This window comes from Truncatella angustata, assembly GCF_020726525.1.
Source record: "Truncatella angustata strain MPI-SDFR-AT-0073 chromosome Unknown BKA67scaffold_4, whole genome shotgun sequence".
Lineage (NCBI taxonomy): Eukaryota > Fungi > Ascomycota > Sordariomycetes > Amphisphaeriales > Sporocadaceae > Truncatella > Truncatella angustata.
In genome coordinates, this window is record NW_025763384.1 from 1,548,363 (window position 1) to 1,576,107 (window position 27,745).

A 27,745-nucleotide genomic window follows, 5' to 3' on the forward strand; every position below is an offset into this window, starting at 1 on the left:
ATACTTTGTCTGATGATATCGAAGAAGAGAAAGAAACAAGTAAGGAAGAAAAGGAAACAGCTGGGGAACTGTGGAAATTTCCATTAATATCTCTGGCTAGCCTAGTGCAATCATATGCAGCCGCATAATCTATGTTGCTCGCCAGTCCTTCAGCCAACCCCCTAGGTTAGAACAGTCCACTTTTGAGAAGCTATCAACCCAGCCGGATCATGTGTTGTGCATAACTCCTCATTGTCTGCATGTTGCCTAAAGCAAGCAAACAAGACCTGAAATCAATTGATTTTAAGGTGCGAGCTGAATGAAAGCATTGTTCCTGTCAAGCTTGATAAAGCAGTACGCGCTAGTAGTTTCCCCGAAATATCCGAGCTCTGATGCAGCGATGCCATACATAAAAGCCACTACTCTGTAGCGTTCTTTCGATTCGGTGGCACCGACGCAAGGCTACTACAACTGCACTTTTCGCCGCTGAATTCCACATTCCACACAGCACAAGGTTTGTCATCGACGGAAGGGAGTTGTCGAAATCTATTGGGAAACATTTCCTCTCTGTCACCCGACTTTGTCAAGTTGCGGATCAATTTCCGTATTACCAGCACGCGTTGATTTTCTGCACCAGACGAAGCGAAGCTCCCTAGAACTTGCAGACCCACCCTGGAATCAGTTGCCCATCCGCGCTTTCTCTCACCTTCACCCCATCAAGAAATCCTTCTTTCGCTTTCTAAAGCCTCAAACATCAAAATGTCAAGCCCCCAAGAGACCACCAGCGATGGCACTCGCAAGAACTTCGAGCAGATCACCTTCCGTTTCTGCTCCGAATGCTCAAACATGTTATACCCCAAGGAAGACCCAGACTCACACAAGCTTCAATTCACCTGCCGAACCTGTCAGTATACTGAGGAGGCTACGTCGACATGCGTTTTCCGTAATATCATGAACAACGCTGTGGGAGAGACTGCTGGTGTAACCCAGGATGTCGGATCCGACCCTACGGTTAGTTCTTCTTCTCCTGCTAGTTCTTCTCCTGATATCTCTATGTCTGGTACCCCTGCTCCCCATGATGGTCCTACTGCTGGTCTTCGTTCTGGTGAGTACGCTGGTGAGTATCCTATTGTGGACGAGCTACCAGACACACAAGGCTCTCCAGATTCACTTCCAACTGCCACGGAGGACGTAAATATAGACGACCATGACAACAGCTGGTTCAACCTCGGAACTCTCCCTTACTACCATCACGCGGACCGCGATTTCCATGGAGCTATTCGTGGTGTGATCGCGACTAGCATCTACAACTGCCTGGACCCTATTCATCAAGCTTCTATCGACCGCGACATGGTTGAGAGTCTGACGCAAGACTTGCCTATCAATCCGCTTACTGCTTCGCTTCCGGCGTATTTTGGGGAGTCTTACGCCCAAGACGAAGATGCAGATCCTCCTGAAGCCCTGGGAGAAGAGCCTTTTGATATGGGTTTAGGGGATGAATTCTAATATCACCAAAAGGCATACGATCTGCAGCAATCTTGATACCCGACACCAGCTGTTGAGGTCATACAGCTCGGTGTCATTTCCTTTCGGTCTACACTGTTCTCTCTGGCTGCCATATTCAAATATCAAAGCATGCGGTGCCGCTTCTAATTCCGCATCTGGATCCAATAGGAAGTGGGTATACCACTGGCAGTGTCATGGACCATCAAGGACGAGCTTGAGTATTTGATCCATCATTGCGCGCCTAATCGAATGGAACTCAAAGCCAACAACGTCTGGTTGCGCTCAATCCTTGGTCATTTATCAAGACAATATTTGCCACCAACGTCGTATTTCTGCTCCATGTCCTTGGATCATTTTCAACACTTCTACTGGTATCACCGACGTTGATCGATCTAGTGAGATTTCATTGACTGTCTATAAGAAGCTGGCAACGAATACCTGTATTATTTAGTGCAGCATTTGATCTCATATAGTACTTGCTAGTACAAATTGGATGGACCAAACGAGGCTATTAAAGCACTTGGCGACCGATCAACTGCCGTCTTTCCAGCCCTGCGTTCTTGGGGAACAATGCCTGGGTTAGCCTATCTGCTGGCATGCAAAGACTTACCTCGGTACGCTCTTTGCGGCAACTCACGCATTGTTCACGCAAAACCTTGCTGCAGAAATCTCTCTGCTTCTGAACATCGAGGCTCCTTGTTGGACTTTGTGTCTCCAGATCGTATTGGGGCTCATGGGTTTGCGCTGTTGAAAAATTACTGTCAAATTGGTCTGGCAACTGAATATCAGCGTATTCAACCATTATGGCTCAGAAGTTCCCTCGTCCCACAAAGGGTGGCGGCCAAGTCAACAATATCTGCGAAGCTGTCAATTCAAGGAATTTCACTGCCCAGTTGGGCAATGCAGGCCAGGGCTCTCATCGGCACAATGGTTTCTCACAAATTCTTGTCGGCATGAATCATTCAGGAACATTCGCATTTCACCAGGACTACCAGCTTGAAGAATCTACGGCTTGCATGAATTTTTCTCTATGGAAATACGCTGACATGTGTGAAATTGTAGCTTCCCCGATCGAACAAGACTTGCCCGGTTTGTAAACACGAGGAAGCCGTCTTCTTTCAGTCCCAACAGCGCAGTGCTGAGACCGGAATGGTGAGTTCTTGCTACCGGCTGAAAAGCATAACGAAGAAACTAATATATGATGATAGAAACTGTTCTACGTCTGCTGCGATTGTGGTAACATTTTCCAGTAGGCGACATCAGACAATGGAGGCAGGGTGGAATGAGGAGTTTTTTGATATCACGGTTCCCTTTCTCGCATGGACAGGGCGTCAGGAGTTGCGTACTTGGAGGACGACAATGCTACAAAAGACACAATATATTTCTTGGCCAGTATTTCATGTCTCGAAGTGCTCAGTGTGGGAGATAGCTTTCTGCAATAAAAATGCTACAAATGATGACCAGACTCATGGGTTTGATGGTTGAGATGCTGATGCCTGCGATGCTTTCTCTGGTGAGTCATCCTCAACGCCTGCCATATGCTTGGTACCTCTTATACACGGTATAGTACATAATCCCGCCGCTCGCGATCTCCTTGTCGTGCATCTGATGTGCGAAGATATTGTCCCTCGGGGCCGGCAACTCCATCTAAGCATGCATAGGTGCCATGCTTAGAATCTTGCTCCACTTCCGCCTCCTTAACTCAGCACCAACAACACCGTTGACTCTGGTTCCAATTGGGTCGCCGGCCTTGTTGATCAGCACACAGGCGTTGTCGTCGAACTTTACGACGGAGCCGTCGGGTCGCTGAACCTGCTTTCTCGTCCGCACGATGATAGCGTGTCGAATGTCGCCTCGCTTCACCTTGTTGGCGGCGCTGGCAGCGCCCATACCGGCATCGGAAGCACCACGTTGCTTCTGTACGATGGCTACTATGCGGTCACCTACGTGATCATGTCAATTAGTTGGACGCGCGGTGCCCGAGGGTCGGAGTCGTGCGTACCGATGGTGGCGTGTCTCTTCTGGCCGACGACCAAGGCGCACTCGACGATGGCGGCGCCGGAGTTGTCGATGCAGCTAAGCATGGTCTAGAAACGGACGTCAGCCTCAACAATACTCAGCCGTTTTACACAGCGTAGCATACCTTTAGTTGGATCATGATGGGTGGTTTGGCCGCTTCAGCCTTGTAGTGCAGGATGATTCAAGCCGTGAGCTGTGCAACAGACAAGGAGCTCTACGGCGAGGCTGTCGTCAAAAATTTGGCGTCGCTCACGAAGCGGACTAGTGATTGGCTGCAGAGACTCGGGATCACCCACCTTGGGGCCGGGTCGCTGGAACTGGCCTGAGAAACCTTGTCGAAGCTCCGCGGGGAGGGGCCAATTTTTTAATCTTGGTTTTGCCAGGGGGCGGAGCAAGGAGGGGAAGGGGTCAGATGCATGCGTACGGAGCGAGACAGATCTGGACATGCAAGACAGACAGACTTGGTAATGTGTCCGTACATAGTATCACTCATCATGACCTTTACTGTACTGTAATTCGGAGGGTAGTACGAACTAACGTAGTGGGATCTCTCAATTACATGAAAGCAGGGATATATTCTCGGACCATCCAACGAACAATGCGCGTTGGCCAGCCATCCTCTTTTCCCCCATAATTACGACATGCTCGAGGCTCTGGACATATTGTTAGTTTACATTGGCGGCATGGGCGATGGGTCCTCACATACATTTCGCTCAAAGGATAGGAGGGCTGAGATGATCTTCCCTTCGATCATCCCTCCTTCTTTTTGGTGGTTTTGCAGATTATCGCAAGGAACAATCCAACAACCCAATACTCCTGTTTGTTGGTCTTGGAGCTGGGCTAGTGTCCCTCGATTCATATTCTGAGTTCATGAAACTGGTGATTGTTCTTGATTGTCCATCTGTCTCATTACTTTACGGTCCAGGACATTGCGTCGTTGTGCTTCGTACATTACTCGCCAACTTCACCACCCTGCACCTCGGTCACTCATTCATATTGCAACATATCGACTCGGCATTGTCAGATGAATCTCGCTTTGCAATACATGCCCTTTCACTACTGCCTCGAAACTGATGAGCTCACAACCCAATAAATCCTCTCACCACTGCTCTTTGCGATAAATCTGTACACCAGACCTATACTCAACGCCTCCACGACAAAGCCATCGCACTTCGAGTTTCGAGCCAAAGTTGCGCCACGAACCTCACACCAGGCAGTTGTGACTGTCCTCTGCTCAAGGACATTGTGCCGCCCATTGCGACTGCCCATTGCGATAATGCCTCCCGCAACTGCTGCAGCTGCGAAGAAGCAGCCCTTGACCTTGGATCAAATTTCAAAATATGACGATATTTTGACCGATTGCTTAGTAGATCAGGTAGGTTCATTTTTGGGCCACAATTGCTCCAGGCGCAATAATGCCTGACTTCTGTTCTAGACGTTCTTTCATTCCACCATCCCTAAGAACCGTACCACGTATCACCCTTCGAGAGGACTCCGGGAAGAAGAAATTACCAAGGTCATTCAGCAGCACCTGATAGTCGAGCCAAATTTGGATCTTGCTGCCTCGAAACTGCTTGCCATCACTGGTCTGCGCAAGTTTCATGATGCGCTCAAGACAGACAAGGAGAAGGACGATTTCCGCAAGCATCTGCGTCGCTATGCACAGATATACTTGCCCGATTGCCCTTTCGAAGTCAGCACAACGAACCGATATACGATTGTGACCTACGAAGCCGCTGTGACTGCGCGCCGCTTCATCAAGAGGGGAGACCCGATCAAGTATCTTTCAGGCATTCAGGTCTTGATCACCGCCAAGGAGGAGGAGGAGATGACCAAGCGCAAGAAAGACTTCAGCATCGTCGTCAGCTCAAGGAACAAATGCGCCAGCCTGTTCATGGGACCCGCGCGCTTTGCCAATCACGATTGCGATGCCAATGCTCGACTTGTGATCACCAGTCAATCGACTATTGAGATATTTGCAACCAAGAACATCGAGATCGGCGACGAAATCACCGTTACATACGGAGAGAACTATTTCGGAGAGGACAATCGCGAGTGCTTGTGTCATTCATGTGAGAACAGCTTGTCCAATGGTTGGGCTCAACCCGAAGGCGAAGGGCTCCAAGCCGGCTTGGTACAAAAGAGCATCGAGGAGCCTGCGGACGAAGGCTATCGACTGCGTCGACGGAGGAGAGACGATAGTAGTGCTCGGTCGTCCCGGAGCCAATCCAGAACGCCAGACATTCGACCGAGAGTGGCGCGCTCCAGAACCAACATGCTCAGAACGGGATCAAGCCGAACTTCCATGACTGGCTCGCCTGCCCCTGAGGCTTTGCTGCGACAAAAGAGAAAGCGCGAGATGGAGATGCTTTCATCACCCCCCGCCACGCCAGCTAAGAGGCAGAAGTCAGATCAGGTTAATGACACCCCCGTTCCAGCACCCGATCAGATTGTACGAAGGAATAGTGAGGGATCAGTATCTCTCACCGATTCAATCATGTCAGCGTCTGATTCTGGTTCTGGCGAATTGACTGATGTGACGACACCTGAAGAGGATACGAAAGAAGCAGAGTTCTCTCTTCAATCACCAAACCCAACACCAAAGAAGACGGAACTCAAGATCGAGGGCTCAGGCTCCATGTTGTCGATATTTGGAGCCGGCGCATTTGGTGCTTCAAGACAACCTACTATTGCAAACCTCATACACAGCGATGAGAGCGTATCTGCCACGGGCATTCCGGCCGCCAACATTCCGAATGCAAGCGCTGAGGTCAATATCATTCATCCTGAAGATCTGAAATTGATGGTGATCCCTCCGCCCCTCACACCGGCATCTAAGCCGGCTGAGCAAATTTCTTCGACGCCAGGGTCAACCGAGGGCTCTACCGAAGGACTTATTAAAAGAGGTCGCGGACGGCCGAAAGGTAGCACCAAGGCTAAGAAACTTGCTGACCGAGCAGCGGCAAGAGCAGCTGTCAAGATCCCTGCCCCTTCCAAGCACAAGTCAGCGAAGACAGAACTATGCGGATCACCAGAACCCACCTCAGATGATGAAATGGATGAGAGAGAAGCTCGGGAACCTGGCGACTATACACTTACTCCTCTGTTGTTAGCAGAGCCTAACTCTGCGTGGATTGGCTGTAGAGTCTGCGAGGACTACTTTGTACAGCAAGATGCTTACTTCACCCGCGCTTATTGTCCGCGATGTGAGCGACATTCTAAACTGTACGGCTACCAATGGCCAAAGACACAAAGGGAGGGCAAGCACGATAAGGAGGAGCGAATCATGGATCATCGTGAGATTCATCGATTTTTAGATTCTCGAGATGAAGCACGGGTCAGAGGCCGCAAGTCTTTTGCTGGTCTTCCCCTCGACAAGAAAGACGATTTGAAGAAGACAGCAGCAAAACCTAATCCCACGACTTTGAAGAAGCGACCATCGATCAAGCAGGAACTCGATAATGATTATAAAGTGAGCGAGGAATCTGATAATGAGACTGAGAGTGCAAGGAGGAGTACACGGGTACGCAAAGGGAGCCTTAGAGCTTGAGAAGCCCGCGTTTTCATCAAACCCTTGAGCCGACGAACAGTCTCCATGCTCCTTTCAAGTGGAAAGCCTACTTCATTAATGCACAGCGATTGCATTGTGGGAGGAGTTGAGTTCATTATTGCATCTTTGTATAGTAGTGGGTAATAAGCGCTCAGAATCAGAGCAAACGCATCTGTATATAAAATCACACACATATTATGCGGTAACATGCCGCAAGCATATACCGAGAGTCAGTAAATCTGCAGAGGCGACTTCAACTAATTGCCTACTTTTGTGCAAAAGTCGGCCCCTTCAAGTGAATGGCTTGACTATTCTCGGCATATAGCATTCCAGTCTCATGGGAATTGCGAGAGGCGACGCCGTTTGCGGGAGTGCAACAAGGAAAGACTGTCTCAGGCTTGCTTTTTTCCTGCATCCCAAGGCCGCTCGCAATGATGTGTGCGCTTCAATTGACGCAATAGGAAATACTCATGATAACAGTAACCATCAGCGGCCGCCCACAATGACATTGTAACGACCAGGACAGCGTCTGAATAATATATCTACTCCACCACTGAAGAAAAGAGGATTAGTCAATGAAATTCGCTACACACAGCCTCGACCCCTACCGCCGCATCCTGGGCCGCATCACCATCCATCTCCGCGACGACCACATCGCGCGTTCCCAAATCTCGACGTCATCGACGCCGGCGCTCACGCAGCCGCCACCTGCGACGCCCTTCCAGCACGTCTCCTCTCGGCTCCACCTCCTCGACCGCGTCCACGACCTTACCATGTGGGATGCCAAACCTCCACCCTTCTCGGCGCCCCCCGGGGCGGACCTCCCAAAGCCGCAGCAGCCGCCCCCTCCCGTCCTCAGCCTGGCCTACATGCAGACGCACCCCCTGTCTTATGTCCTCACGCACCCGCCCTTCGTGCTCTTCTCCACCATCATCGCCCTCCTGGTCTACGTCATCGTTCAGGAGCGGCGGCACCGCAAGGAGCTGGGGCTGCTGAACGCCCTAGTCCGGAAGCTGGGCCGGGACGGCGACCTTCTGGTCCAGGCCCTCCAGATCAACGAAGAGCGCGTCGAGAGGCTTGGCGAGGGCGTCGACAAGGTGGAGGATGTGGTGCTAGAGGTGTCGAGGTGCGTCAGGGAGGTCTTGGGGGGCGGCGCGAGGATCACGACGGCGATGCAGGGGCGTGGTAGAAGTAAGGAAGAAGGGGGAAGAGGACCGGGCGTGGTCGACGGGGATAGGGATCAAGGGTACGATACCGTGGATGAGGATGCCATGACCGTCAGGGTTGAGGACGATGAGGCTGATGGCGATGCTAATACACGCTATGGGTACGCGGGGTCGACGTATACGGCCAGGGACGAGGACGAGGACGAGGACGAGGACGATGCCGATTGGGAGACGAGGACGGCGACCACGGAGTTGGAGCCAAGAGGACGCGGAGGTCAGTGGGATGGGAAGAGGCATACAAAGAAGACATGGTCGAAAGGCGACTGGAAGGGTTTAGAGGTATTTGGTTAATTTCGTATTGAAATGGAATGTATCGGTCACTTTCAGGGCGTACTATTCAGCTTTCACTCAAAGAGAAGATTCCAGCAAACGGTCATATAAGTAATCTGGTTACAAGGGGCAAAAAAGAACAAGAAAAATTGCAACCCAGATGTTTTTCATTGGTGATAATTAGATAGCACGCACAAGGCAACCTTGGTATATACAAACCATGAATGAGGCGATTAGTGGTGACTATTGTAACTTTACTACACGTCTAAGCCCGGCGAAGCACGTAAAAAGGCTCATCTCACTGCAGATTCAGTGCGTGAAACCTGAACATCTGCAATTATGCGACATCACCGGGACAATCTGCTAAAAACAGTAAATGCGTAGGTGTCATCATGAGATATTAGGATCATAATCCTTCTACTTCACGCAATTGAGACTTCTTAGCAAAGACCCATATGTGAAAGAGTGTATGCACTCAGAGACACGAGGCATAACTTGTTCTTGTGAAGTTTGAAACCTTGGAATCGCGTTTTGAGACCATGATGTATTGACCAGGCTTTGCGCGGATATTCAGCAAGCTTTGCCCCTTGTTGTAACATACAATTCGGGCTCATACGGCGAGCATAAATTCGAGGTGCAAATCTAGCCATACCCGGAAGCAGGTTCTGCTACATTCCAAGCGAGACACTATGACCGGATTATACCATAAAATAGGCCCTTTGTCTAAAGAAGTTCTAAAACGAAGCAAGATCATGGCTGCAGCGCAAAATATTCCAACCGTGAAATGTACCAAGCTGTCTTAGGTGGTATTCGCCATCAGGCATAATAAAATCAATTCGCTTTAGCCGTACGCAAACACGGGCGTTCAAGTTATGGCCCTCGGCACCGTCGCTTCTTATGAACACATTGGAGCTGTGAACGAACAGGTGTGTTTTTCTTGTTTCCCTCTGTCACGACTAAATAGGTAACAAATCTGCAGTGCTCGAAGCTCTCCCAGAACATAGATGTTCCAGTTCTATTCCTAGTCATTATGGTTCTGGCATTTGGGTTTCTATTCATGGAAACTTTGGAGGAAGTACGCAAGGAGACTTATAGATACGACATTAAGAAGCATAGCGGGTTTGGTGAGAAAAGCACTTTCGTACAGCAGTTCTTGAGTGCGGGGCAGAGGCTGGATTCGATTGTCTAGTTTTCGAGGTAGAGAAATTGTATGTCCACTAAGATTTGGCTACAATGAAAGTTAAAACCAATGGATGTACAGCAAATAACCAAAACCCTTTCCTCTTTGTGAATCGAGAATCTTTGTTAGGACATGCACTTTTGACGCTGACACAGTGTCATCATTGCTAGCTGAATCGTGTACGTCTACTTACATCCATCTTACAGTGTCAGAATTCAGTTAATGTGTCATTAAGCACAGCGATCACAGTTGACCGTCCAGTCACGCTGATTTCGTCAATGCTTATTTGTTTAATCGTAGGATGTCGTGAATGTATACTGTAGTATATTTGCTGACTGGCGACCATTTCAATATTTATATTTTAAACTTAGACCACCCTACTGTGTTCCACGTGCTCCCTTGTCAGGTGGAGGATGAAGTTCTGAAAGCACAATTCAGACGGTGCGGGACTTCAACATTAGAGGAATGATACGATCTTGAGCAACTGCACGAAGAGCAGAACTTTCTATTCTTGGTGAATGGTGGTGTCAAGGTTGGAGTGGCCAAGCGATGTATCCGCAACATCTCGAAATGGGCCAAAGAGCATGCTGATTAGGTGCTGCATTAGATTGTATTCCGCGTTTCTTGAATTTCTCGTATGTCATGGTTCTTTAATAGACAGCCCGGCGTGGCGAAAATGACCTTTTGCACTTGACTTTCTCGACCCAACTACTTCTACACGCACATACTCTTCCAGAAACGTCGCAAATCCTCCGCGTGCGTGGCCGGCGTACGAGCACTAGTTGCGTTTAATAGAGCCTTTATTTCAGCAAAGAATTCCTTGATCGGTTCAACTCGGGTGAGTAAGGCGGTAGAGACAGTACTTTGACGCCGGCTCCTCCACAAAGCTGCGGTATCATGTCTGGCTGATGGAACTGTGCATTATCCATGATTAGATCAGACTTAGGCTCGGGCCATTCACCGCACAAAGGTAACAATTCACGTATGAAGTTCTCGAACATAGTATTATCGGTTAATCCAAAGCATCGGAGGTTCGCTCGTACCATTCGGATGGATTACGAGGAGCACTAAATTGTGTCGGCAATTTCTTTGTCGGTGCATACTTTGCTTTTGATCATACACTGGGCGAATACGTTCTGAGACTTTGCGAGGTTCGGCGCCATCGTTATTGGTTGCCGTAAAGGTGGAAGGATCAAGAAATGCTTCATAGGACTACAAAGAGGATACGGCACAAGGTTAGAGGCCCCACTCCTCATCGCCGTTCTCTCACAGAAACAGTCACCGCGGATTTGTTTCGTTTCAGCCGCCTCGACTTTTACTGTATCTATCAGCCAGATGCAATCCACCTCCAAAGATGCCGTTTGAGACGACATCGCAACTGTCCATCCAATGGGAATTGGGACTCAGCAGACTTGGAGACCCCCGCATCTTGATGCAACGTTCAATCCCTGCTGCACATGCGATTGGCGACGTCCGCATGTCTACGATGACCTCAGCCTCACCGGGCTTTTTTCTTTTCTTCTTTTTTTTCTTCTTTCTTTTCGCTACTTGATATCCGTAAAGCTGGGTCTGATCAGGCCTCGTCCACTGAGAGCCTCTTGAGCGCCATACTACTACAATTTGTACTAATTCCTAATATTGCTACGGTGACTACCGCCTCTGTGGTTCTAAGCTTGACAATGCGCCTCCTGCAGCTTGGACCTAGCGATGAATTGACCCTCGCCGGACCCTTTCTGCCACAAGATTGTCCTCCATTTGCCATACTATCACATACTTGGGGAGAAGACGATGATGAGGTCGATTTTCAGGATATCATTACAAGGAAGGGACAAGAAAAGACTGGCTACCAGAAGATATTGTTCTGCGGAAGGCAGGCTAAGCGCGATGGTCTGGATCATTTCTGGGTTGACACTTGCTGCATCGATAAGGATAGCTTCCAAGAGCTCTTGACGGCCATCAACTATATGTTTCTCTGGTATTCGACTGCCCAGAAATGTTACGTATATTTGGCAGATGTTCCACAAGATGGCCATATGTATATGGCCGAATCACAGCGCGCGACATGGGATCTTGATCTTCGGAACAGCAAGTGGTTCACCCGAGGATGGACACTGCAAGAGCTTATCGCGCCGCGGTCAGTGGAATTCTTCTCGTTCATCGGCGAGCGGCTTGGCGACAAGGCATCCTTAGAGCAGATGATTCACGAAATCACACGGATACCGACTCGTGCACTCCAGGGATACCCACTTTCCGAGTTCGATGCCGAGGAACAAATATCATGGTCGACTCATCGAAAAACCAAATACGCAGAAGACAAAGCTTACTCCTTGCTGGGTATGCTAGGAGTAGAGATGCGGTTGTTGTATGGCGAAGGGGAGGAAAAAGCGTTCGAGCGCCTCCGAACAAAAATTTCAAGACGACGTTCGGTACAGTCCGAAGTGTTGGCGAAGCTCCTCATAGCTGAGGGTGCTACATTCGACTCCCATGCTGACGAGCACAACTCGCAATGTCTTCCAGATACTCGAACCGAAGTCCTACATGAGATTACCAAATGGGCGTATCAGCCTCTTTCCAAGACCGTTTACTGGCTGAACGGAATGGCCGGGACCGGAAAATCGACCATATCGCGCACGCTCGCTTACAAGTTCTCGGTAGATAACAGACTTGGAGCTACATTTTTCTTCAAAAGAGGCGAGGGCGATCGTAGTAGGATGTCCAAGTTCTTTATGACGATTGTTAGTCAACTTATACAACAATTGCCAGATATAGCTGGACATGTACAGGCTGCTATGGAAGCGGAACCTGCTATTGGTTCAAAAGCAATGCGAGAACAATTTCAAAAGCTAATCATCAACCCGATCTCCCAAATCTCGCTTAGCATCAATCAGCCTCGTATATGTCTGATTGTCATTGACGCACTTGATGAGTGTGAGCGGGAAGAAGATATCAGAGTCCTCATCAATTTGTTGTCAAGAGCCAGAATGACCAAGAAACTCCAGCTCAAATTCTTCCTTACGAGCCGTCCGGAGCTGCCTATCCGCCTAGGCTTTAAAGCTATTAGCGGCACATATGAAGACTTCATTCTCCACGAGGTGGCAGAGCCAATGATTGAACACGACTTGGCCGTGTACTTTAAGTGTAACCTCCAGCGAGTACGGCTTGATTTCAACCAAAGCACTTCTGAAGAACGACATCTGTCGACAAGCTGGCCAAGTGAAGCGAATCTTCGCGTGCTTGTGGAGATGGCAGTTCCTCTCTTCATCTTCGCCGCTACTGTCTGTCGATTCGTGGCTGATCGTAAAGGTGGCAGTCCTCAAAAGAAGCTACAACGTGTTCTAGGCTTCCGGTCGACCCAAGGATCCAGGCTTACCGCTACGTACGAACCGGTGCTAGAACAGTTAACGATAAATCTACCACTAGAAGAACAGAAAGAGGTCTTACATCAATTCCAGATGATTGTTGGACCGATAGTAATTCTAGCGAGTCCCCTCTGCTTGAATTCACTAGCAGAATTGCTCAACATTTCGACTAGTGATATCCTAGATATTCTGGATTTTCTTCATTCAGTTCTACATATTCCGACATTGCCAAAACAGCCTATTCGACTGTTACACTTATCCTTTCGTGACTTTTTAATCGACCCGGCAAGGAAAGAAGACCCCTTTTGGATAAATGAACAAGATATTCATCGACAACTTGCCCATCATTGCCTTCGTGTGCTGAGCAGATCACTAAGAACCGATATATGCAAAGTCGTGGCTCCCGGAACGCTGGCCTCTTCTATTCCTATAGTCGAAATCAACACGCATATATCACTTGAACTACAATATGCATGTCGCTTTTGGGTGTATCATCTTCACGAATCACTACCCGCCACTCTGGACACGCCCGGGATCTGGAACTTCCTGTCGTCGCAATTTTTACAATGGTTAGAAACGCTAAGCTGGATGGGCAGACTCTCAGAGAGTCTAATAATGATCAAGTCTTTGCGATTAATTATCCCAGTAAGATTACATAATGTCTATTTTTATAAAACAAAAAAGTTAATATAGCGTAGTCAGAAAAGTGCGAAGAGCTTACGAATTTCTTAAATGACTCAGTACGGTTTATCCAAGCCATGAGTCCGAATATACAGGCAGCTCCCCTTCAAGTATACTTATCAGCATTAATATTCTCTCCGAATCAAAGCATTATTCGTAACTGTTTCAAGCATAATATATCAAACTATTTGGCTTTAGAACCTAGAATGCTATTCTATTGGAGCGAGCGGCAGGCGACACTCGAGGGGCATACAAGTTGGGTCTGTTCGGTAGCCTTCTCGCCAGACGGCCAGCAAATAGCGTCGGCATCGTACGACATGACCGTAATCCTCTGGTTGGCCGAGACAGGCGAGAAGCAAGCGACGCTCGAGGGGCATACGGGTCGGGTCCGTTCGGTAGCCTTCTCGCCAGACGGCCAGCAAATAGCGTCGGCATCAGACGATAACACCGTAATCCTCTGGTCGGCCGAGACAGGCGAGAAGCAAGCGACGCTCGAGGGGCATACCAGTTGGGTCCGTTCGGTAGCCTTTTCGCCAGACGGCCAGCGTATAGCGTCGGCATCAGACGACATGACCGTAATCCTCTGGTTGGCCGAGACGGGCGAGAAGCAAGCGACGCTCGAGGGGCATATGGGTCGGGTCTGTTCGGTAGCCTTCTCGCCAGACGGCCAGCGTATAGTGTCGGCATCAGACGATAACACCGTAATCCTCTGGTCGGCCGAGACAGGCGAGAAGCAGGCGACGCTCGAGGGGCATACGGGTACGGTCCGTTCGGTAGCCTTCTCGCCAGACGGCCAGCGTATAGCGTCGGCATCAGACGATAACACCGTAATCCTCTGGTCGGCCGAGACAGGCGAGAAGCAGGCGACGCTCGAGGGGCATACGGGTCCGGTCCGTTCGGTAGCCTTCTCGCCAGACGGCCAGCGTATAGTGTCGGCATCGTACGATAACACCGTAATCCTCTGGTCGGCCGAGACAGGCGAGAAGCAGGCGACACTCGAAGGGCATACGGGTCCGGTCTGTTCGGTAGCCTTCTCGCCAGACGGCCAGCGTATAGTGTCGGCATCAGACGACAAGACCGTAATCCTCTGGTCGGCCGAGACGGGCAAGAAGCAAGCGACGCTCGAGGGGCATACGCGCTCAGTCTGTTTAGTAGCCTTCTCGCCAGACGGCCAGCGTATAGTGTCGGCATCGTACGATAACACCGTAATCCTCTGGTCGGCCGAGACAGGCGAGAAGCAAGCGACACTCGAAGGGCATACGGGTCCGGTCTGTTCGGTAGCCTTCTCGCCAGACGGCCAGCGTATAGCGTCGGCATCGTACGACATGACCGTAATCCTCTGGTCGGCCGAGACAGGCGAGAAGCAAGCGACGCTCGAAGGGCATACAGGCCTGGTCCGTTCGGTAGCCTTCTCGCCAGACGGCCAGCGTATAGCGTCGGCATCAGACGACAAGACCGTAATCCTCTGGTCGGCCGAGACAGGCGAGAAGCTAGCGACGCTCGAGGGGCATACAGGCCTGGTCCGTTCGGTAGCCTTCTCGCCAGACGGCCAGTGTATAGCGTCGGCATCAGACGACAAGACCGTAATCCTCTGGTCGGCCGAGACGGGCGAGAAGCAAGCGACGCTAGAAATTGGGCTTGTTCACGATTTGCGTTTTAACTTAACAGGCACACAACTCCTAACGAATCGCGGGTCGTTTGTTATAAATCTTACAAATGACATTAGTTCCGAGACATCCCATGGTACTTCCTTCGGTGATAATGTTTGCATTAGCTATGGAATTAGCAAAGACAAGTGCTGGGTCACTTTTAATGGACAAAATATTCTGTGGCTACCCACCGAGTATCGTTCCATACACTCCGCAGTCTTTGGCAACACGGTTGCCATCGGTTGCTCTTCCGGCTGTGTCTTGATCCTGCGGATTGTGCATGAAAACTGAGGTCACTTCAAATCATTCTTTTTTGCTCATCTCTTTGCAAAGGAGGGCACAAGGGTAGCTTTTATATATATATATTCAAGTCCTAGTTAATGGAACGTTCCAGAACATTCGATAAGAACTGATGAAGTGGTCATGGTACTATTTGTGCCATATTCCCTTGTAAACGATCCTCTTGTATAGAGGAGGCGACATGATTTTAGTGGTAAACGGGCATGTAATGCCGTAGGTTAATAAATTATGACTTAATATTGTATATAACTCGTCAATCTGTTTGCACTATACTGCACCATTGTAGGACTGACTCGAAAGTACCAAAACGAACTATCCCGTGAGGGGCACTGTGTCAGCCCAAACATATAAAATTGGCTGTTCTAACATGAAATTTAGTCTACAAATGCGGAAGCCATTAACATTACCAACTGTAGCTTCAAGTAATGAATGGGTACATCATTGGATGTTAGTTGTGTTTTAACTAATCAGGACATTGTCCCATACGGTAAACCATCCTTTGCATGCGGGTTAATTTTAGACGTATATGGACAAATCACACATCTCAAATCAGTGAGTAAAAAGAAAATCAGGTGGAACACCACGCTTTGATGATTCTACATGCGGAACATGCGCTTTGTGATATCCGAAAGCGGGAAGTGAAGAAGGGACATGGGTGGTATCACAAAGTCTCTGTCTCACCTCAAAGTTGCATTTCGGAGAAGGAACTAATACAAACATTCTTTGCCTTCTCGAATCATGCGACTTATGGCATCAGCCACCCCGTATCGACAACAATTAGGATAGAGAGTAAAAACTGTCTGACTACTTGGGAAAATTCCAGGTTGACTTGCTTTAAAAGACAGCATACCAACACAATGAGCGGACTCAAGTATATTTGGCCGGACAAGCCGGACAAACCCGAAGTCACCGAATCGCCCATCTTTGAAGCAGACAAGCTCATCCATGCAGCGGCGACATGGGCAAACGAGATGCACAGGAGCGTACGAGGGCTTTTCCGTACCCGCCCCCTGATTTTGAACTCAGATACTGACACGGGTATTCATCACAGCTTTCCGGGATCCGCGAAAATACTTCCCGGTACCTCTTCTGGACATTTCTGTTCTGCATGATAATCACCAGCCTCCTGCTTCTACACACGCTAAACTCGCTGTGGTACCAGCTCGCCGAGCTGAACACGCACCAGTCGACATACAAACAGATGTGGATCGAGGAGCGCGAGGAGATGGCTGCACATATCGAGCGGGACGTGGAGACACGGGCCGCCATGTTCGAGCAGCTTACGAGGCAGCTTTCTGCCGCGGTGCATGCGCAACCACATGGTCCCGGCCAGCAACAACAGAGAAACTGGCAGTACCCAAGTTATCAAGGCTCGACGCGCGATGAGGACAGGAGGCAGATATTACAAGCGGCTATGCGTGAGGCCTAATGGACCTGGATGATCTTGCTGATCTTGGTGATTTCACAAGAATCACACGAAATAAGTTATGACTCTTGGATTTTGCGGGCGGCGAGGAAGAGCGGCGAAGGCGTGCTTGATTGGACTTTCATAACAGTCCTTACGATTAATAGCCTCTGCAAAATCCAAGTCGCCGCTGTGAGAACCTACAAAACATGTGCTTGGACTTATCTCCCCAATCAATTGCAAGAGGACCGATCTCATGTTTGGTTGTTTGGTGCGAAGCAACGACGAATGCAAAGTCTGGCTCAGCCTTGCCTCCCTGCAGATGGCACAATCATTCGTACCAGATCTCATTGGTTGTCGCGACGCATGTGCGTCCAGTAGAGGCCCCTGTCGTCGTGAAATGCATGTCTGTTGTGCAACAGGAAAAGACTTTAAGCTACCCATTATGCAGCACCTCGTAAGCACGTGTTATGTTTATAAACTTCCATTCCCGTGAAGCAGATTCAGATATCAACATTACACCATATTTTAAAACTTCTTTCGTAAATTTACATATCAATCGTACAGACGTAGGTATATCGTGACCTCGAAAACCTAGCGAAACCCTGTGGGAAAAAGAATTTGGAAAAAGTAAAAGGAAAAAAAACGCCGGATAGCCTTCCTGTATAGTCAAAACATCAAATAACTCTAATAGCAGTATAGCGTGGTATCATGAAAATGTGCTGAAGAACCATGGTCCTGTAAATGCTGATGATGGGTATTGATGCCCGCCAGCTGCCCGTACCAGACGCCCCAAGAATGAAAGTTGTTGATAGGTACTGTCGCTTCTCTATTATGACGAAACGACGACAAATGATGCCATTCCATGGCACGCAACAAGTCGTGTTTAAATTTTTTTCTTCAAAAAAGCCCAAAAGAAACCCCCGTTTACCAGATTTTGTACCAGCTGGGAATGAGATGGATGTGTCCGAGAGTTGGTCCAAATCTTTATGTATAAATTTTTTTCTTTCAATCTTTTTCTTTTCCCAGCTGGCACACAATGGGTCTGAGGAAGAGATGTTGTGAACCTTCCGGAATATTTCCTGTGGACATAAGCCTGAGCTCAGGGCCCGTTGAGAGTCGATAATCGAGTACAACCGCTACAGGCCTAACTTCGATTCACAAGGGGCTGTGCTGGAGGTGTTGCTCTCGGGATAGGATCAAACACACTCTTGGATCTGTCTCGATCGGGAAAAATAGGATCAATAACGCGTGGAGGCTCTGGTTTGTACTGTTCGGGCGCATGGCGGGGTGATGCTTGTATTGGCGGCAGTGTATTAGATTCTGGAAGAGATTGCGCCTGATTTAATGCGGGTGATGCCGAGGAACGCTTGAAGTGCGAATGGTTGGAGGCGGAGCCAGGGTCTGCGGGTTGACGCGCTGCATAGTCCCGTGGCGATTGCTGCTGGTACTGCTCGGCAGGTTCAGGTGCGCCACGTGGTATATCAGATACGGAGGCAGGAGAAGCCAGAGGATAGACACTCCCGATCGGTGAGTTCTCATTGCCGCGGATTTTCCCACGCTGCACCTTCATTTCCATTGTACCTCCACTAATCTCGTAACCAGGAGACGAGGCATAGTCGCGTTGAGGCGTAATACTCATTGGTGCAAGTGGTGCCAACGCCGGGGCAGGTGTAATTGGAGCATATTCCATGGTCCTGTAAAGGTTTGCCGCTCGGGCTTGAGCTTCTTTATCAGCCTTGGAAGGGCGTCCACGCTTCTTTCCCGTCCCCGTCGCTGTCCCGGTTCCCGTCCCCGTCGGCACACTCGGGCTACTATTTGTCGAAGAGGCTGGTGGGAAGCCGTTCGCACTGGGCCGCGGTTGGATATTACGTGGCGGTTGACTTGGTTCGGTTGGCGTCATGATAGCTTGTCTCTTTAATGACTGCTCGCTTCCTTCAATACTTTTGCGTTTCAAGCCGAAATAGTTCGGGGGCTGGGGGTGATGAACAGATAATACTCTTTCTGCTGCGCCCATGCACTGTTGCATAGTACGGCCTACGTTTATTAAATACCATTAGATCTCCGTACGGGTCACCGATTATATAGTACACGAAGTACATACCGATAGGAAGCTGCATGTTCATCCAGTTTTGCTCGATATTATTCGCCCTAATGAACTCTGCCAGAACCGATACGTCTATGGGACTTGCCTTGATCATCTCGCCCAGCAAGAAGCGCTGCGAACCAGAGTTATGAGTATAAACGGTTCGTGCAAGAATCTGCGAATTTCACTTACGAGCTCGGGGTCTTGCCATGTCGTCTCCATGGCTAGGGGCGCTGCCAGGGACAGCAGAAAGTGAGGGGTGGGAGAGACAGGGGGAATAACACCGGCGTCGCAACCAAGGCATCTGGAGTAAGAACGGAAATACAAGATCTTTGAAGTGTCGCTTTACAGCAATGCCGACATCAGGTTTGACCGACAAGAGTAAGAGGCAGGTACAGGCTGCCTCATGCAAAGATCCAAGCCTCTTTGAGGCGGCTGTAATACAGAGGAAGGGAATGCTGCGCAGGCCAGGCAGTCGAAGGCAGTGTGTGTCATAGGATTGAGAGGCGAAAGACCCGGGAAGGGAGGGAGGGAGCAACGGAACTTTGCGCGGAGAACATAGAAGACGCGCGCAAAATAGTATGACAAGCGCGCGTCTTTGCCGATTGCCCAGTTTAGGTGTCAAACGAGTGTAGTATGTCTCAAGATCTCGAGTTGTACAGAGACAGGAATATGCGATGCTGGGCTGTCGCGACGGCGCGCTGCCTGCGATCCACGGTACCAAGGTTGCCTCTGCAAGGGTATGGGGTAAGTATGGTATGGGTATGGGTATGGGTATGGGTATGGCAATGCGGTGGAGCTTGGAGCTCTCTTTTTTTGGTCGTCTCTCTCCCTCCCTCTCTCTCTCTCTCTCTCTCTCTCTCCGAGACTGGGCGGCGGGAGGGACCCCTGACTGCGGGTTATTTGTTAAGGTGATTTCGAGTCTCGGATAGCCGATTTCTCGAAGCCAGTCTTTGCCCCGAAGACTTTCCAGTGTCTGTGCAAACCTGGCGATCATACGCACATGAAGACCAGCACAGCCCAGGTGTCAGTACTGTCAACACGTATACATTGAAATGTACCTTGTAGTGTAATTTTATATTTGTGTCCAGCACTCACTACAAGTGAACTCGGAACGGGTTCGAGGCGAAAGCGTGCCAGAATGTCTCTGGTCACAGGGCATCCAATTTCCAGAGTTTCTCACTTATGGAGTTCCAGGTCCGCTGTACGAGGTTGTCCCTGATTTGAGTGCAGTAGGGCGAGGGTAAATTGCAGCGCAGGCGGCCTTAGCTCGTGCGTTTGGCTGCAAGCAAATAAAACACAGATCCCAAAACGGGAACTGTGCAGTGAAATCGAGGCGTGCAGAACCTTGTTGTTCCGCTGCCAATGGCCCGGGGGGCGACGTTAAAGTCAGATGTTGCACTTGTTGCCAATGCACACCTCGAGGGAACTACGCGAGCTTGTTGCAGCCATCAAAGATTCGGCTTGAATTCTGAGTGGATTGGCGATATGCAGCTGGTGCGCTTCTGCAGATGCACGATTCATCTGAGTCGTCAATATTTTCAAATAATAATAATATCCTCGAGAACCCGAGACGGCTGACCACTCGAAACAAATTGGGTTGATCGCCTGACTTTAATGACGGTGGGAATCTTGCTTTTCTTTGGACAGACCAAACCATAAGCTGCTGGATCGATAATGGTGCGCCATCTTGCCCAATGTGCGTGAGAGCAAATACACCCCTCAGAGCCCCCCGAATAATACGCTGGGGCGATCGGCCTGTCATCATTATTGCGCCCCGCCTTCAGTGCCCAACATAAGAACAGACGGTGAGAAGATACGAGGAGGAATCTGTAGAGAGACGGTTCCTCGATTCTGCTGTAAGGAGTATCGTCCTTGCGAACCCGGCCGTCGTTGCCATTGGTTGTTTTTCGCTGCTTCGCTGGCCTTGCAGCTACTTGAATCTTCCAAGCTCGGTAGTGACATGCTCCAGGCTGGTTGACTGGTTGAGGGTCGCTGTGGGTTCGCCAATCACGCCGCTGAAGTGCCTTGTGCTGCCTTCACACGTTGACAGTGAGCACGGATCAGGTGTTCGTCACAGTCCATTAAATAAGCAGGCTCGAGCCGCGAATGCAGGTCGATCTCCCGAGTATACATGACGAGTATACTTGGTGTTGCTTGAGTATACAGTGTAGGACAAAGATTGACTGATGATTTGAGACAAGCATTGCATTACAGTTTTCTGTCAGGCGAAATCCTAATGCGCACCACATCCAACTCTTATATGGGCCATGGCCCATACCGCCTTTTCATCAATCCAGCAGGTCTTGGGCTCTGCTACATGCACAATGCGCTGGCATGAGGTGGCAGCTTCCTATAGGACCCACTTGAACGTACAACCCGTCGATATGAACTGGACATGTAGGCGGCTCCGAGCCCAATATCGAATAGTTTGAAGTTGAATCCGGGGATGGCGATGCTGGATCTGCGAGATGCGGGATGCGCTGGCACTACACAGAGTATAGCCCAGTCTTCAATCAATACCCCAGTTCAAGACGACATCATTTCATCACAGCACAACGCTGATGGTATGGTATGGATCAGCCAATTGCTCGAGAAAGCGAATTTCACCCGTCGAGGCAAGTTTTACACATACGTACGGGTCACGAGGAAGGCATTCCGGTCGAGTTTCCTTCGGGGGGTGCTGTTACACGCTAACTATTGCTATTTGATACATACATCTACATGTGGAAGCGCATTACAGGCCATTCGCAATACTCCATTACCAAGCTCCATCTAGGCCACATAGTCATAGACGAGAAAATCATTGCTGGTTGACTGGCTGGCGCGCATGCTGTTTAGATTGGAACTTGTGTGTGTTCGGCATAATTTTGTCCAATGCGTCGTCGCCTCTTTGGGCAGTCAGGAATAAGTTGCGGCTTTGCTCAAGATATATGGCCACTTGTAACCCGTCGCACTCAGGAACAACCAAGGTGAGCGCTTGATGGTAATGGCTACCGTGCATTTACAGGCGAGTCTAGTCTACCGATGGATGCACATATGTAAACCGTATGATGAGTCTAGGGTAGCCCTTTTGCGAATTGACAAAAACGTAGGTACCATATAGTAAACTAAGGTTAGCGAGTGCTGAATTGGAGTGGCACAATTGGACGAGATGAAATAGTGGGGGGAATTTTGCCATCGGGCATTCTCCGCCATTATCCCCCGACCGACCGACGGACCGCGTGAATCGCATTTTTGGCTTGGCTTGGCTATCGCTATCCTCCACTAACCTGAGTAAGTAAGTTGACTGGCGATGATTTCTTGTGCCAGATCAGATTCGTAGCGCCTTCCACCCTCAAATACCACAATCCACTGCTGGGCACATACCGTCTGGGAAACGCGCATCTGGACTCTCGATCGGGTAACATGTGCAAGAATTGAAGAGAGCCAAGCCAAAGCACACCTTCAGGATCGGTTGACGCGAACGCGCTGCCATGCCAAAACGAGCAACGCGGTAGCAGACAGTATCTCGGGTCCTGGCCACATTTCCTCGCTGCGCTCTCCTCAGCCTCTTCTTCTCCCCCGGAACGGATATTCTCTCCCGAACCTGCCAGGACACACAACTCGGCCACCAGAATGCAATAGACTGCTCGGCAAGGGATTGTTCGAGGCTCGCTCAAGGAATACTGGGCCAATACGGCTGGGCTGGGAAAGCAACATTGTTTTAGCGGGCACGTTGGGGGGGGATAACCACAGCCGTAACCCAGAGGGCAGGGGCGCTATTCAAGCTGGACTGATTTTCATAACATAGCGTTGTGCGCAGAACAAAAAGTGGCAGTGGTCGTGAAGTCGCCCTCCTTTCTCGATCCGGATCCGAATCCGAATCGTCGTGTCGCAGCAGCATCCTTTCTTCGTACGAAGCCCCATCCCTTATCATCGCCCCTTCTCCCACCGAATCAATTGGCCACCCGAGAACTTCTCTTGTCCACCCCGTCGTTGACGGCCTAGACCGCACCGCACCATGGACGACGAGGAGCATGTGCGGGTGCACGATGCCCTGGAGGGTTTGACCGTCGAGTCCGGCGCCGTCGCATCCATCAAAAGCGAGGGCGACATCAAGAAAGAGGATGACAGCGCGGCGAACTCGAGCGGTTCGAGGTCAAGGTCGCATAGCATGTCCCCGGATCAGAAGCCTCGCAGCGATAGCGCATCGACCCCAGACGTGAACGGCATCCAAGCACAAAAGTCCTCGCGGAAAGCAGCCCCCAAGATCGCACCCCGACCGCCCGCCCTTTTTGACGACGTGCCCGACGTGACCGAGGAGGCTTGTGGTCATTTTCAGCTCATCCCCGACTGTCTGTACGGGTCTAAATCGCTGGGTGCGTCCGAGCACGATGCCTTGGACTGCGATTGTGCCGAGGAATGGCGTGACGGCGTGAACCACGCGTGCGACGAAGAGTCCGACTGCATCAACCGTGTCACGAAGATGGAGTGCGTCGACCGAGAATGCAACTGTGGCGACGGCTGTCAGAACCAGCGATTCCAGCAGAAGAGATATGCCGATGTCTCCGTCATCAAAACCGACAAGAAAGGCTTCGGGCTGCGTGCAAACAGAGATTTACAAGCTAACGACTTCATCTTTGAGTATATTGGCGAGGTCATCAACGAGCCGACTTTCCGACGCCGAATGATCCAGTATGACCATGAGGGCATCAAGCATTTCTATTTCATGTCACTGACAAAGCACGAGTTTGTCGATGCGACAAAGAAGGGTAACCTCGGCCGTTTTTGCAACCACTCCTGCAATCCCAACTGCTATGTGGACAAGTGGGTTGTTGGCAGCAAGCTGCGCATGGGCATTTTTACCAGTCGCAAGGTCCAGGCTGGCGAAGAACTGGTCTTCAACTACAACGTCGACCGCTATGGTGCTGACCCCCAGCCCTGCTACTGCGCCGAACCCAACTGCATTGGCTTCATTGGTGGCAAGACCCAAACCGAGCGTGCTACCAAGCTTTCCGATGCAACGATCGAAGCTCTTGGGATTGACGATGCTGATGGCTGGGACACGGCGGTGGCCGTGGTCAAGAAACCCCGCAAGAAGCGACTGGAAGAGGACGATGAGGACTACGTTAACAGCGTACAAGCTCGCGGCCTTGACGAGAAGGGTGTCCAAAAGGTTATGGCTTCGCTCATGCAGTGCAAGGAGAAATGGATCGCGGTCAAGCTCTTGGAGCGGATCGAAGGTTGCGATGAGCGCCTGCTCCCCTACGTTGTGCGAATGCACGGATATGAAATCCTCAAAACCACGCTAAACTCTTTCAAAGATGATCACAACGTCGTCCTCCAGGTTCTCGATGTTTTGAAGAAATTCCCTCGCTTGACCCGCAACAAGATCGCTGACTCAAAGATTGAGACGGTCATAGAGCCTCTTGGCCAATCCGACCACGAAGATATCGCATCAGAATCCAAGCGACTGCTCGAGGTCTGGAGCAAACTGGAAACTGGCTACCGTATACCCCGGAAGGCCCGCAACGCACAAGGCACTGCTCTGCCTACCAACTCCTTCGAAGAACGGCGTGGTGTTCGCCAAGAACCACAACACAAAGTTGCTCAAATTGCTTTACCAGATAACGTTCCGAAAGGTCCTCGTAGTAGCGTTCCTCAACGCAACCTCAACCTGGTCCACCAGCAGCGGGTTCGTCGTGCTCCTGATCCGAGCACACTACCTCTTGGCTGGTTCATAGCCCATGATAACCAGGGCAAATACTACTTTTACACCAAGGGTGGTACAGTGCAATGGCAAAAGCCCACCACTCCGGCCCCAGAAGCCTTTCAGAATGCTCCTTCCAGGGCCGCACAGGAACAAAGGTCACTGCAGGACATTATCGATTCTCTGTCCAAGCCCAAGTCCGCGACTCATACGCCACAACAGATCAACACGCCGGTCCAGGAGCCCAAGAAAGAGAAGTGGCGATCGTACCCACTCGAGAAGCAGATGAGGATCTACGAGAACACGCTCTTCCCTCACGTCAGATACGTAATGGACAAGTTCCGGCACAAGCTCCCGAAAGATGACCTTAAGAAGTTCGGCAAAGAGATCAACAAAAAACTGGTTTCTTCCGACTACAAGAACAATCGTGTCGAAGATCCCACCTCGGTATCGAAGAAGCAGGAACACAAGATCAAGAAATATGTCAAGGAGTTCTTCGACAAGGCTGTCATCAAATACAACGCGGCAGAGAAGAAGAAGTCCGAAAAGGGCCAAAGCGGCGCCAATAGCTTCTCTGGTACGCCCACGGGTACGACCAAGCTCGACGACGACATGAAAGTTGAGGATGATATTATCATGTCCGACGATGAGGGTATTGATTCAACACCGCCCGAGCAAAAGCGAAAGCGAGATGATGACGTTGATATGACACCGTCCGGTCCTTCGCCAAAACGTGTCAAGGAAGAAGATGCGCCACCTCCGCCGCCTCCGCCCCCACCCCCTGCCGGTGATGCTCTAGTCGATCCACCAGTCGATGCTGATACAGATACGTTGCGCCAGCAGGAGGCAGAACTTGAACGTGAGAACGAGCTCAATAGACTGGAGTTCGAAAGAGAGCAACTAGGAGGTCAGAAACAGACCACGGTTATGAGCCATTAGACTAAGCTTTTTGTTGAGACATGGGAGTACTGGCATGGCGCGTCACGGATCTTATCTGAGCTGTGCTACAATGTTTCACCCCAAGGCAGCGCACCTCGATCATAAGATTGCTTTCATTTCCGCGATTTGCCAGGGGGTTCCCTCGGAAGCTGGCCTATGCTCCAGTTCCTGGCATTTGTATACTAGCTGCATTACATGTTTCGGGATGTGCTCCCTTTTTGGTCTGTACTCATCTGCACACACCCTTCATTGCGTTCACCAGGTACTATATCATTACTTCCCAAGTCCATTGTACATCAGCGCGGTATGATTCCAATGAAATCGAGTCTTTAGGCTGACTTCATAATATTCACCATCCTTTGCATTGTGGACCGGAAAAGGAAATGTTTTTTTTTATAATTGTTTCATTGCATGGTGGGCGGCATTAGGCGTTGAATGAAGGCTATAGGGCGCCTTATCAGTATTGCTCTTCGTGCCCATCTGCGTCTGTACTTCGTTTGCAGCGGGTTGAGGTACTCAAGGCTAAGGGAGGAGAGCAAAGGCCTATCAATACTTGAGAGATATAATCGATGCAGTGGAATAGGATAGTCATATAATTCATGCCTGTGGCGGGAAGTGTACTTTCTTCCTCTCTTGTGATATACCCAGACAGTTCCCTGCAGGTCCACAGTATGTAGGAGCATTTAGATGTAGCAAAGTGGAGGGCTTTGAATTACATTGATATCATTGTTTTCAAATGACCAGCCACTCCCTTTCATTTGTCTTTTTGAACATGTTTCGCAACTTTGGAAGATGCTCTTGGTTGTACCTACTTAAAACATATTCAATAGCAATAGTGGCCGCGAAAGAGTCGAGTCACTGGTCACCCTCTGGCAGCGAATCGCTTCTTGCTCGTTCCGGGATAACCATACCGCCTTGGAAGTCCGTCCTGGTGGCAACCGACAGGCAACCGCTGCTCAATGGCGCGAGCGCTATGCCTATCAACGAGCAGGACATCTGTCATCCGAGTTCGTACGCTGTCGAGGGCGTCAGTTAAAGCAGGCACCAAAGGCCAACGATCATGGCTCGGTTGCCATCTTTCGCATTGAACAACCCCCCTTAGACTGTCTGATATCCCTGTCCGGACTACCGGGTTTACCATTGGGTTTCGATCATACGAACACACACACCGAGGGGCTTATCTTGTGCGGGCCATGGCAGAGGCATTCTCGTCGCAGTCTTCATGAGCGAGGGCGGAGGGTTATGAACTCCACAGAGACACGATCCGATGCCTGTACTACGAACTCGGCAAGCCTCTCGGGAGGGTCATGGAAACCATGCAGGCGCAACATGGTTTTCGCGGTTCGTATGGGTTGATAATGTCCTTGGCTTATTTCACCTTGCGACTTGGGCTTCGGTTTCCAGGCGCAGGATGTGCAAGTTGGATTTCGCCCAACGGGATCAGTAAACCACTCTGCCTGAAATTTGTTGGCTTTTCTTCGAAGGCGCGATGTGTGATGTGCTGGTCAGAACATGGTCGAAAGGGACAAATTTCGACAGGCTGGAGGAAGAACATAAACGCAAAAGAGTCCAAGCAGGTTCAACACCAACTCGGCCCAGGGCATCAGGGGTCAGCTATCCCTTACACACGGTACTGAGCTCGGTTCGATGCGCCTACAGTCCACTATAGATACGGCAAACGGATCATTGGAAGAGGTGCTCGTGGCAATGCCGAGGGGAGCCGGTGTAACAGCCATGGCGGCACCGCTGAAGAGTGTCACCAGAGACCCTGAGAGTCGTTTATCCCCCGGAACATGGGCGCCATGCAATCGTACCCCTTTCCACGGGCGGCTCCGAGAAGTGGCGGTGCGGCGACAAGTCCGACGAGCAGCACAACCGTATCAGAAGTCGGGCGAACAACATAC

General features: G+C 50.2%; 9 protein-coding genes across 9 annotated transcripts; 6 read left to right on the forward strand and 3 right to left on the reverse strand.

Annotated features, from left to right (window-relative positions):
• Positions 1-738: 738 nt before the first annotated feature.
• On the forward strand, positions 739-2,738 carry BKA67DRAFT_517364 (DNA-directed RNA polymerase-like protein II subunit rpb9; the record flags this gene model as incomplete). The annotated part of the gene is made up of 3 exons (XM_046097896.1): positions 739-990; positions 2,548-2,637; positions 2,694-2,738. The coding sequence occupies 3 exons, from the start codon at positions 739-741 to the stop codon at positions 2,736-2,738; spliced, it is 387 nt and encodes a 128-aa protein (XP_045958433.1).
• Positions 2,739-2,930: 192 nt separating this feature from the next.
• BKA67DRAFT_564320 (mitochondrial 54S ribosomal protein YmL38/YmL34) lies at positions 2,931-4,029 on the reverse strand. The gene is made up of 3 exons (XM_046102728.1): positions 3,629-4,029; positions 3,488-3,572; positions 2,931-3,428 (listed from the first exon to the last, which is right to left on the reverse strand). The coding sequence occupies exons 1-3, from the start codon at positions 3,641-3,643 to the stop codon at positions 3,133-3,135; spliced, it is 396 nt and encodes a 131-aa protein (XP_045958434.1). The 5' UTR covers positions 3,644-4,029; the 3' UTR covers positions 2,931-3,132.
• A 751-nt stretch (positions 4,030-4,780) lies between these two features.
• BKA67DRAFT_500397 (uncharacterized protein) lies at positions 4,781-6,856 on the forward strand (the record flags this gene model as incomplete). The annotated part of the gene is made up of 3 exons (XM_046097080.1): positions 4,781-4,879; positions 4,940-6,372; positions 6,472-6,856. Coding segments are annotated over 3 exons (1,917 nt in total), but the record flags the coding sequence as incomplete, so codon positions are not given.
• Positions 6,857-7,292: 436 nt separating this feature from the next.
• On the forward strand, positions 7,293-8,789 carry BKA67DRAFT_564326 (uncharacterized protein). The gene has a single exon (XM_046102729.1). It carries the CDS (start codon positions 7,630-7,632, stop codon positions 8,569-8,571), a length of 942 nt encoding a protein of 313 aa, XP_045958436.1. The 5' UTR covers positions 7,293-7,629; the 3' UTR covers positions 8,572-8,789.
• Positions 8,790-11,240: 2,451 nt separating this feature from the next.
• On the forward strand, positions 11,241-15,779 carry BKA67DRAFT_271473 (vegetative incompatibility protein HET-E-1). The gene is made up of 4 exons (XM_046095881.1): positions 11,241-13,734; positions 13,788-14,496; positions 14,749-14,874; positions 15,001-15,779. Exons 1-4 carry the CDS (start codon positions 11,410-11,412, stop codon positions 15,708-15,710), a joined length of 3,870 nt encoding a protein of 1,289 aa, XP_045958437.1. The 5' UTR covers positions 11,241-11,409; the 3' UTR covers positions 15,711-15,779.
• Positions 15,780-16,114: 335 nt separating this feature from the next.
• On the forward strand, positions 16,115-17,530 carry BKA67DRAFT_564334 (uncharacterized protein). Its single transcript, XM_046102730.1, has 2 exons — positions 16,115-16,702; positions 16,771-17,530. The coding sequence occupies exons 1-2, from the start codon at positions 16,310-16,312 to the stop codon at positions 17,146-17,148; spliced, it is 771 nt and encodes a 256-aa protein (XP_045958438.1). The 5' UTR covers positions 16,115-16,309; the 3' UTR covers positions 17,149-17,530.
• A 741-nt stretch (positions 17,531-18,271) lies between these two features.
• BKA67DRAFT_658490 (uncharacterized protein) lies at positions 18,272-19,432 on the reverse strand (the record flags this gene model as incomplete). The annotated part of the gene is made up of 3 exons (XM_046107288.1): positions 18,272-19,161; positions 19,229-19,343; positions 19,403-19,432. 3 exons carry the CDS (start codon positions 19,430-19,432, stop codon positions 18,272-18,274), a joined length of 1,035 nt encoding a protein of 344 aa, XP_045958439.1.
• On the reverse strand, positions 19,177-20,423 carry BKA67DRAFT_271533 (uncharacterized protein). Its single transcript, XM_046095882.1, has one exon. It carries the CDS (start codon positions 20,205-20,207, stop codon positions 19,395-19,397), a length of 813 nt encoding a protein of 270 aa, XP_045958440.1. The 5' UTR covers positions 20,208-20,423; the 3' UTR covers positions 19,177-19,394.
• A 2,790-nt stretch (positions 20,424-23,213) lies between these two features.
• On the forward strand, positions 23,214-27,613 carry BKA67DRAFT_592423 (uncharacterized protein; the record flags this gene model as incomplete). The annotated part of the gene is made up of 3 exons (XM_046104833.1): positions 23,214-23,269; positions 23,327-25,761; positions 27,537-27,613. 3 exons carry the CDS (start codon positions 23,214-23,216, stop codon positions 27,611-27,613), a joined length of 2,568 nt encoding a protein of 855 aa, XP_045958441.1.
• Positions 27,614-27,745: the final 132 nt, after the last annotated feature.